Below are 11,647 nucleotides of genomic sequence, written 5' to 3'. Positions count from 1 at the left end.
ATTTTTAGATGTTTGGATAACAACTTTTTAAAAAAGTAAAATTTAAAATAAAAGTTAAAATGTTTTTTTTTTTATAGCCAGTAGTTGGTTGCTTTTGAAAAAAGCAGAAATTCAAAGATAATATAAAAAATTTTAGAAAAAAGATAATATAAATTTTTAAAATACAATTTTAACCTTATCCTATCATACTTATTTTATATCTACTTATCCCACGATCATCCTATTTTATCTCTCTTTTATTGTAGTTTTATATATAAAAGTGCTTTTTATTTTATTTTAACATCCAAACAACTTTTTTATGTAAAAGTGATTTTCAGATCATACATCCAAACGTAAAATAACTTTACCTTTTAAAAAAAGTTATTTTAAAAAAAGCAATGCATAAAAAGTCATTTTTTTAAAAGTTCATCCAAACGGGCTCTTAGTGTGCCACTTTATTGAAGGAAGAAGGAGGAATGTTTTCGTCCCTAAAGCTTAGGAAACTTTTACTTGCCTTGGGGTGATTGAGGTAAGAAAGCTTGAGTTTCCTTTGGTTCCTTAGAAATTACAACCTAGGGTTTGCGAAATTTGGGAATTTCTGATTTGTGGGTTAAAGGTTAAAATTGATGTGTTGTTTGTGTGAAAAATATGTGAAGGAGTTGATATTGGTGGTGAGAGAATGTTTGAGTAACCCTTAGACCCATCATTGGACTATGGCTCCATTCTTGAAAATCTTCAAAAATAAGGGTAAGTGGCTAAAATCTCACTCTTGTTTATGTTAGAGCCATGATTGTTGGTTGGTAGTATTATAAATGAGTTTTAATGATTGGTATTACCTTGAAATAGGTTATTAGTGTTGGAGTGTGTTATTGATTTGCTTGGATAAAGGAAGGTGGTGGAAACATCATTGGGCAAGGTTAAAGAAAGATGTTATTTTTGAAAAATTCAAGAATCAAGAGTAAGTGACCTCTACTTTTTTGATTTGCAAATTAAATTCATTGAGTTACAGGTTTGAATTATAAGAAGTATTCATTGATGATTTTACATTACCTTAAGCTATTTGGTGATAATTCTCTTGGTAACTAATATGTGAAAAATATTTACAAAAAAAATAATAATATGTGAAAAATAATTATGGCCAATTAAAGAATAATAATGAATTAAGCAAAAATGTCATGAGATTATTAGACTAATGTTAAATGATGGTTGAGAGAAAGTGGAGGGAAATTATATGAAAAATTGATTTCAGCTGCTACTCGCTAACGTGCTCGCTGAAGCAAGGAGTCCAGCCAGCAGACGCGAAAAATGTGGGGGTTGTGAAGCTTAAAAAAATGTAGAGACTTCACAAGAAATCCTTACAGCGTGTATTATTGGATACAATCTATCATCATTAGGTAGTGTGGATCATCTATAGACTTAGGGTTATACATTGATTATACAACTTTATCCGCTTGAAACATAAGGAGAACAATGTACTCTTTGATATGACTTGAGAACATGAGTATAGATGGATAAGCTAAAAGTATTCATCATCTCTATAAGGGATTAGTCGTCCACAAGAGACCGATGGGACTCGAATGACTTCATATGTTCAATAAGAATATTTTATATGTATATCCTTGAAGGATTCAAAATGCTTTAAGCACATAAAATTTCCAAGGAAGTTTGTTCTGTAAGACTTCAAAGATCAATAAATATATAAAAGCAATCGGGGTGTATATGTTATAATTGCCCTAATAAAATACTTACACACCAATAGAATATTCTAAACAGATTTTACATGGATAAATAACATCCCTTGAGTACCCCAGTGGTTGAGAGATTGCTTAACATAAATAAAGACCAATTTCGACCCCATGAAAATAATGAAAAAGTTCTTAGTGCTCAAGTGCCACATCTCAATTTAAATAAAGCCTAATGTATAATGTGATGAAAAGATTAATTAGCTCTAACAATAGCTACATGGCTCAATTAAGAGGAAGATATTATAAATAATAATATATACTTTTCCTTTTTTCTGGTTTTTTCCCAATGGATTTTTTCGGCTTAACTATTTTTTGAAGCAGTATCATTAAACGCATATTTATGAGGAATACAATAAGTATTCAGGAAGGAGAATTATATGCACCGCAAATTTTTATTTCCCTTCACTATTTTTTTATCCCATTGAGTTTTTCAGGGAAAGGTTTATAATGAGGCAAACTCATTAGAGTATAATAAAAGGTGAAGGGAGTTACAAAATTATTAATAAAGTGGATATTCAACTTTCTAACCTTACATCTTCTCCTCTTTTTTCTTACATACTCTCTTTCTTATGTGTAAGTCTATTCGCATGACTTAATCTTCTTCAACACAAAGATACCAGAATAATGCAAGATATTTACTTGATTTACACAAAGTTAGATTCCAAACAGGATATTTAGTCACAAGTGAAAGCACAACTATTTCATGACATTCAACAAATTTGTTCAAGAGATAATTTGACAATTTATTTACTAAGACATCACCTACTTTAAGTTTTGAGAAACTGGTATATTTGGGATTCGCAGACCACTACTAGAAAAAGCTCCATTATCGACGGAATTTATTAACGGAAAATATTCCGTCAAAAATAGTAACGGAATTTTTGACGAAAATTAAATTCCGTTGGAAGTAGAGACGGAAAAAAATTCTGTTGAATTTTGAGACGGAAATTTTCAACGGAAAATAAATTCCGTCAAAAATTTTAACGGAAATTAAATTCCGTTGAAATTTTCTGTCAAAAATTTATAACATAATTATTTTTAATCGAAAAATATCGACGGACAACAAATTCTGTTGATAATTACAACGGAATAATATTCCGTTTAAAAATTCAACGGAAATTTTCTGTTGAAAATTGCAACGGTATAGTTTTCCGTCGAAAAATGCAACGGAATTTTGGTAAGTTGAAACTTTCAACGGAATTTTGGTCTTTTTCCGTCGAAAATTTCAACGGAGTTTTTTTCCGTTGATAATTTTCAAGTCATCACAACCATTATCAAAAACCCTAAATTCCTTTTATGCAAGTATGCTGTCATTTATAATTGTTTATGGTGTTGTGCATATATATTGAAACATTTACATGAGAATGCAAGTAGTGACTATCCACATATGGAAGTGTTGAAGAAGTGGGTGAAGTTATGAGTATACTAAAATGATGCTCAGATGTACTCACATGATAATTGCATATCACTCATGTTGTGTTTGTTTTCGTTGATTGCATTTTTTATATTGTTTAAGTTTACTATTGATGGCTTCCAGCAGGTACGCGCTTCGGAGGTTTTGTCCATCATCGAGCTTTGGCGTGTGTGCCATTTATACGAATAATTTTGTCAAGGCCTAAGACCTTATCTTTTGTTTGAAGCTTAAAGAGATTTGTTAACAACATATTTACTTATTTTCATATCCATTATCATATGAGTACATCTTAGCATCATTTTTGTATACTCATAACTTCACCCACTACTTCAACACTTGTAGTTGTGGATAGTCATGACTACTTGAATTCTCATGTGAATGTTTCAATATGTATGCACAATACCATAAACAATTATAAATGATAGCATTATTGCATAAAAGAAATTTATGGTTTTTTATAATGCTTGTGATTACTTGAAGAGCAAAATGAAGGAGTAAAATTCAGTCAAAATTATAAATGGAAAAAAAGTCCGTGGAAATTTTCAACGGAAAATAATTCCGTTGAAATTTTCGACGGAAAAAGTCCAAAATTCCGTTGGAATTTTCAACGGAAAATTATTCCGTTTCAATTTTCGACGGAAAAAGTCCAAAATTCCGTTGGAATTTTCAACGGAAAGTTATTCCGTTGCAATTTTCAACGGAAATAATTCTGTTGCAATTTTTGACACTAATAAGTCATTGTCTCTCACGAGTCATTTAGGAATACACTTTGCATTCTTGCATAAAAGCAATTTATGGTTTTTCATAATGCTTGTGATTACTTGAAGAGCAAAATGAAGGAGCAAAATTCAGTCAAAATTATAAACGGCAAAAAAGTCCGTGGAAATTTTCAACGGAAAATAATTCCGTTGAAATTTTCGACGGAAAAAGTCCAAAATTCCGTTGGAATTTTCAACGGAATATTATTCCGTTGAGATTTTCAACGGAAAAAGTCCAAAATTCCGTTGGAATTTTCAACGGAAAGTTATTCTGTTGCAATTTTCAACGGAAATAATTCTGTTGCAATTTTTGACACTAATAAGTCATTGACTCTCACGAGTCATTTAGGAATACACTTTGCATTTTTGCATAAATTTCTTGATTTTTCATAATGCTTGTGATTACTTGAAGAACAAAATCCAATCAAAATTATAAACGAAAAAAAAGTCCGTTGAAATTTTCAACGGAAAATAATTCCGTTGAAATTTTCGACGGATAAAGTCTAAAATTCCGTTGGAATTTTCAACGGAAAGTTATTCCGTTGCTATTTTCAACGGAAATAATTCTGTTGCAATTTTTGACACTAATAAGTCATTGTCTCTCACGAGTCATTTAGGAATACACTTTGCATATTTGTGTTAAAAAAAGTAATATTATGTGATTTATATGGTGAGAAATTTTTGAAGGGTTGTTAATCCAATCCGCTAGTGACTACTAGAAAGTATGGGTTTGAGATGAAAAAAATATATTTCTAATTATTTCCTTATTAGGGAGGGAAAATCATTTGTCTTTATCTTATTACGGGTGAACATATATGTTTACGTATAATGTGGTTGTGCTCTTGAGCTTCCATGAAATAGTGTGACCGTGGTAGCAACAAGATAAATAAATTAGGGCTGGAATTTAGAGTTTTCTCCTTATAAAATTAATATTTATAATTTAATATATCAAAGAGAATTATTAAATATAAAAAATATTTATTTGAATAACCAACCTAAAGAACCTCTTTAGTACAAATATATATATATATATATATATATTTATATGAGGCAGGTTCTTTTTACACCAGTGTAAGACTAACAAGTCTTACACCACATCTCAACCGTTGATGGACGGAAATCATCGGTTGGTATTTGTAGTGTAATTAATGATTAATTAATATTAATGAATTCATATAACTTTCTAAATTATAACCGTTGGATGTACAGAAATCAACGGTTGAGATGTGGTGTAAGACTTATTAGTCTTACACCGGTGTAAAATGATCCTGGTCCTATTTATATTTATATATAGGGAATGTTATAGTTACTACCTCTTTTTGTTACTACTGGTTACTACTAAATCGTAACTGTTGATTTCCGTCAATCTAACGGTTATAATTTATTGGATTAATAATTAATAATAAGTATGATCCAATAATTAATATCTCTTAAAATTATTTTAAAATTAACTTTATTGTTACCGTTTCTGATTATTATCGTTTCTCATTGTTACCCAAATATTATTTTATTTTATCTATTTTTTACCCAATATCGTTAGGAAGATTATTAAAGTATTAGAATATCTTATTTTGATAATACATATTTAATTTATTTCAAATAAATTTGATTCTATATTTTAAATATAATTATAAAATGAAAAAAAAGATAATTTATAAATTAATTTCAACCAAGAGACTTGAAAAATTATTTAATATAAACTTTAATTATTAATTTCATTTGATGAAAATGAAGTTTTCCATAATATCATAATTGATAAATTTATATATGATTCCAAAATTAGCTAATATTCTTGGAAAAATATTATCTAATTAGCATAAAAAATATCTTTTTATTTTATAATTAGCAATTAATTATCCTTATAATGATACAATTTAATTATCTCAAAATTTAATTCATTTTAAAATTTGGTACTTTTTACCCGTTGTTATTTTCCCTCCTTACCCCAATTATTTCCCTCTCTTTTGGTTTTTCACAATCTCAAAGCTCCCTTTTTTTCTAAGTTATACACGTTTCCTCTTTCATATTCCTATTTACCATCTTCTTTTTCTCCTCTTTTCTCTCAAACCCCAATCCCTCGTCAACCAAGTGCTCATCCCCTGTGTGTACTGATTTTGGTTCCATAACACCGTTCCACAACCACCACAAACACTACAATTTCAAGCATTGTGCTGCAGTTGGTTGAAGCATTGTGCTGCTCATCATACCGATTTTGGTGTCCTACATTTTTGTCCGATTTCGATGAATTATGTAAAAGAAGCTGCACATGTCAACCCCGTTTTTGTAGCACATGGCTGTCGCTGATAATACCAACCCAAAGGTATTAAAAGTAATCGCAAATTTTTAATTTCCCTGCACATCGTTAGTTTTTTTTTGGATTTTCCCAAACTTGTGTTTTCTTATTCTAGTAATGTTTATTTTTCAGGACATTGTGCCTTCTTTAACTCAAATGTAAAGAGGAAGACCACTTGGGAGATTCAGAGTTGACTTATGATAAGAAAATATTTGCGTTATGGGGTCATTCATTTGATTTATGCATTTTTATAATTTAATTTTTATTCTCTATTTTGTTGTTTTTAATCCTTTTGAATTTTACTTTAACTTAACACACTCTGGTTATGTTACACTTCTTTATTAGGTTACTAAACCAATGGAAGACATACAGAATGAACTGGTAGAGGTGAACTTTTACATCAATAACCATTTATTTTGGGGTAAGTACTGCCTATGTTAGTCATGCCTATAATCTAGTTTGTATTCTCTGGCTCTCTGCTATATACTTGTCATTGTGTTCTTGATATTGTAGTTGGACATGTTATCCATCAACCTGCAGGCACTTGGGGTTATATCTTTCAAATAATATTCCAGGTAAACTACTCATTCATCATTGGTCGAACTACAAAGGTTATTCTTTTCTCTGAATTCTTCAAATGTATATATAAGTTATATCAATGAGCTCAACCTTTAGTTTATCATCTTGTTTCTGCGATTAGCCACATCATTGGTTTTTGTTATATGTTTTGGTAATCAATCATTTGGTAGAGAACTATTTTGTAATTTATTTCTTTTAATAATAGTATATGACAGATTTAGAACATAAATTACACTCATATTGTATGCAGTGTATCAACTTTCAGAAGTACACTAGAGACTAAGGTGCACATTTGGAGCCTTTGGTTGTTAAAGTATTGCCTTTTATTTTTTGTTATTTTATTCCTCTCTTGTGTGACAAAGTTTATTCATTTGCACTTGGGATTAGGTTTGGTTCTTTGTAACAAATGGGTTTTTTTTTCCCGAATATCATACACACACATATATGTATGTATGCATCTATTCAATATACATTTAATTATTTTGCATAATCCTTTAAGCCATAGCTTGAATACTACATGTCCTCATTCCCAAATTATTCCTCCCCCAAACCATCTTTTTTATATGTTATTCATAATATATTATTTAAGCACCATCTATGTGTACTAATATATGTTTTTATAGACTAAGTTCCCTTCGTCTTAATTTATCAAGACTCTAGGCATTGTACCCTTGCCTAATTGAACTTATTGTTTTAGCCTTTCCACCTTATTCCTCCTAGTATGGCTGAGAGTATAATGTGTCAAGTGAATGAGGCAAGGTGTCCTTCATGCACCAAGCCTCAAGCCAAGTGGCCTCCATGCAAGTTTAGGCAATTTGAAATTTTCGGCCAAGTGTTCAACATGCTAATACTCATGAATTAAATGCATCTATTCAATATTGTCATGTTGTTGACTGATGTCGACTTGTAGTTATAAAGTACTATATTTTTGTAATTATTATTTATTATATCATTCCTTATACACTAAACAGTTAAAAAAAAGTTACACTAAAATAACCAAGCTAGTTATAAAGATTGGAAAAGGAAAAAGTTAAAGTATGATTTTGATGTGTGACTTCCAAAGCATTGTACCTTTCATGTATCATTGCTTGCACCCATCTAATAAAATTTATTTATTTAATTAAAAAAGACATAACTCCGTAAGCTAGCATCCAAACCGTGTATATATAATATAAGAGTTTCAGTTAGTTTAAATTTCTATATACATTGACTACTAAGGTCAGCTTATTTATATATATATATATATATATATATATATATATATATATATATATATATATTATAATTAACCGAACACGTGACTTTTATATATTGACTAATTATATAACTAATTTAACATATATAAATAGATGATTAATCTAACATAAATTATTATTATTATTATTTCTTATCAGTTGTCACACTTAGTCTCTTAAATTACTTATTATGTTATATGAAATTGATGATAAGTTTCTTTGTTGTGGTGATGAGAACTATGCATTATATCATTGTCATGGGTGTTTTGATCTCATTATGAAAAATGCTGGGCCAAGCTACATTTGGAGGTTGAATTGTTCTTACTTTGCTATCAACTGTTTTCTTTTGGATTAGTGTGATAGTGTGATGATAAATTTTGAAATCAAAACAGTGTTTCTATTCTTTTCCTTTCTATTGACTAAATTTTTAATTTTATATTGCTCCCTTTCTTCTTGACGTTGGATCTATATTTTCTTGTATTGCAGTACTTGATAACACATTTCAACAACTTTCAACCTATATGTTTGGTAAGTTTCTTTCTACATGAAGGCGTTTTCTTCGACTTGAAGGGTGTTTTTCTTGTTATTCTGCATGAACTCAACATCTAATGTCATCTCAAGTTCTTCCTTTGAGCAGTTCTCTCTTTAGGGATTTAGTATGATCTGGTTTTATTAATCAGGAACTTCCCCCACCGTGGATAGTTTCAAATTGGAAGATGATGCTCCTGATGAAGAAGAAGATGGTCAAAGACGGAGAAAAAAGCCAAGGAGGGTTCAAGTCAAGGAGAGCCTTGACCAGGGAGGAATATTTAAAGTTCTTCCACTTAAAATCATTATTCATGTGTATGAAGAGGAGGATTATGTTCTTTAGTCTGTAAAACTTATCATTCTTAGGTTTGAGTATTTGGTGAAGTTGAATATTGTATGTGTTGGAATAGAAAGATTAAATAATAATAAAAAAATTAGGGACGAAATTTGGGAAGGATATATTTTGATCCTATTAGGGACGGATAAATTTTGTTTCCATATGAATTTAATGTTTTTTAAAAAATTAAAAATATTATTTTCGACGGAATTTTATGTACATTCCGTTGTAAACGGTTAAGAATTTTCAACGGAATTATAGATAAATTTCGTTGGAAACTGAAACGAAACTTTTCGACAGAATTATTTTCCGTTGAAAGTATAGACGGAATTGTAGATAAATTCCGTTGAATTTTACAACGGAATTTTTTCACGGAGATTTTTTCTGTTGCAATTATCGATGGAATTATAATTAAATTGTATCGAAAAATTGTGACGGGATTTTTCAACGAAAATTAATTTCGTAAAAAATTTCAACGGAATTTTTGTTAATTTCTGTTGCAAATTGAGATAGAATTTTTTGACGGATATATTTTCCGTTGAAATTTTCGACGGAATTTATTACTTTAATATTATTTCATGACTTTATTTATTGACGGAAAAGTAAAGCTTCCAACGGAATACATTCCGTTGAAGTTTTCAACGGAAAAAAATTCCGTTGTAAATTTCAACGGAAAAAAAAATTCCGTTGCCTTTTGACGAAGGGTTATCCAACAGCAGAATTCTGTCGAAAATTCCGTCAAAAAATGATTTTTCAACGGAATTTTCATAATTTTCAACGGAAAAATTCCGTTGAAAATTGAGCTTTTTTTAGTAGTGGACTCAGAAATGTTAAATGATGTTATCATTAAGGAGAGTAAAATACATGTTGTATTCTACCCAAAATATATATATATACATGTTGTATTAATTTTTACCTTCACACATGTTTTTTCATATTGGATTTTCATGGTAAGGTTTTTAATGAGACCGCTTGCAATATATATTACTATGAATTTATACTTTTTTTTCCTTCATTTGGAGTTTTTTTCCTAGTAATATTTTAATGAAATACATTCTATTAATGGACATCTATAGGAGAGTGTTAAATGTGTTATAAATAATATAATTGTTTCGATATATCCATAACCCCAAATAAATTATTCCAAATCTCAACTCCTGAAGGCATGTACAATGCTTACAGAGATATCACAATACAATGATAAAACCTTTCTCTCTTCTCTACTTTCTTCTAGATACTTTTATGTTATCCTCTCCTTGTTGGAAGGTACTTACCCAACACTGAGCTCTTCAACATTTATTGGCTTTCATTCCTCTAATCTCAATAATGGCAATCTTGCACTCGTCATCTTGAAGTAAGAATGCCTCAAATAGGAATCCGGTGAATGAAAATGAGGATGAATTAGAGTCATTGTTTGATATTGGCACAATTTAGACAGCAAGAGATAAGGGAACAAAAGTTGTTAATATAAGCACAAGCAGCTCATTTTTATTTTATTTTTTAATATCAATCAATAATTATTTAGATGCTAGGTCAAGGAATTCAATCATAAAGTTAAATTGTATCATAGTTTACAATTTTGGGTTATAAAATGATAAAGATTAAATTACAAAAATTTTGTAACTTTTTGTACTTATTATTCGGCCGGTGAAATTGGAAGACAAAGTTAGAGTTAAGGATGTTAACGGATCAAGTCGGGTCGGGCTTTGATCTTGAAATGTTAAGTCTGTATTTAAATGTGTGAGACTGCCCTAGCCAGTAACCTGTTATGAATATAATTATCGGCATGTGGTCTGGCTTATTTACAAAATATAAAAGTTTGGCTTAGCTTGTTAAAAAAATATGACAACAAAAATTCATCCAAACAGAATATACGATCAAGAACACTAATAATTCCACAAAGATTCATAAATTCAATGTATATCCAAACAGCGTAATATAGAACAAAATCATTCAAAAAGTCTGCTTAACCAATTGACGAAAAGAATGACGGAGAACGGTTGCTTGATGGCTTGAAGTGGGCTAGGCACGATGATGGGAATGAAAATTAGGTTAGTATAAAAAATATAAAATAAAATAAAAATAGTAGGCCAACCTGATGGGCTTTAAGGCCGGATTTTTAAATTGGAGTCTAAGACCTTTTTATTAAATAAGCTTTTATACAGATCTAAGCTCAGATCTAACAACAAAAATAAATTCAATGTATATCCAAACAGCGTAATATAGAACAAAATCATTCAAAAAGTCTGCTTAACCAATTGACGAAAAGAATGACGGAGAACGGTTGCTTGATGGCTTGAAGTGGGCTAGGCACGATGATGGGAATGAAAATTAGGTTAGTATAAAAAATATAAAATAAAATAAAAATAGTAGGCCAACCTGATGGGCTTTAAGGCCGGATTTTTAAATTGGAGTCTAAGACCTTTTTATTAAATAAGCTTTTATACAGATCTAAGCTCAGATCTAACAACCAAAACACACAGAATAGGTCAGGCCTACACGAGCCAAGTCAAAAGCGTCAGACTCTTTTAACCCCTCTAGTCAAAGTTCTTTATAAAAATTTTGTTGGTTGATGGGTTCTAATATATTTTTAAAAATTGGTTATGGGAAATACTTTTCTCATGTTGTGAAAAAAATTACCTCATGTTGTAGAAATAAAATCATAAGTGAGACCCACAAATAAGAGGAGAAAAAAAAAATGATGGGACCCAACTTTTTTTTGTGTGTAGAAAAATTGTTTATCTCATGTAAAATGAGATAAACAAAACCCTTTATCTTA

At 30.0% G+C, this 11,647-nt stretch overlaps 1 protein-coding gene across 3 annotated transcripts; it reads left to right on the top strand.

Moving 5' to 3' along the window:
- The first annotated feature begins 5,967 nt into the window (after positions 1 to 5,967).
- Positions 5,968 to 8,933, top strand: LOC133311340 (uncharacterized). Of its 3 annotated transcripts, none has more exons than XM_061512369.1 (6): positions 5,968 to 6,216; positions 6,322 to 6,413; positions 6,535 to 6,610; positions 6,730 to 6,764; positions 8,490 to 8,531; positions 8,684 to 8,933. In XM_061512369.1, exons 2-6 carry the CDS (start codon positions 6,387 to 6,389, stop codon positions 8,879 to 8,881), a joined length of 378 nt encoding a protein of 125 aa, XP_061368353.1. In that variant the 5' UTR covers positions 5,968 to 6,216; positions 6,322 to 6,386; the 3' UTR covers positions 8,882 to 8,933. The 3 variants fall into 3 exon arrangements, with proteins under 3 accessions (XP_061368353.1, XP_061368354.1, XP_061368352.1); XM_061512370.1 differs by having other exon boundaries at positions 6,703 to 6,764; positions 8,706 to 8,933; XM_061512368.1 differs by having other exon boundaries at positions 6,703 to 6,764.
- Positions 8,934 to 11,647: the final 2,714 nt, after the last annotated feature.

The sequence above is a fragment of the Gastrolobium bilobum genome, unplaced genomic scaffold, assembly GCF_033153095.1.
Source record: "Gastrolobium bilobum isolate Gb01-03AN ecotype WA unplaced genomic scaffold, APGP_CSIRO_Gbil_v1 utg11809, whole genome shotgun sequence".
Classification (NCBI taxonomy): Eukaryota; Viridiplantae; Streptophyta; class Magnoliopsida; order Fabales; family Fabaceae; genus Gastrolobium; species Gastrolobium bilobum.
This window is presented reverse-complemented; position numbering and strand designations above follow the sequence as displayed.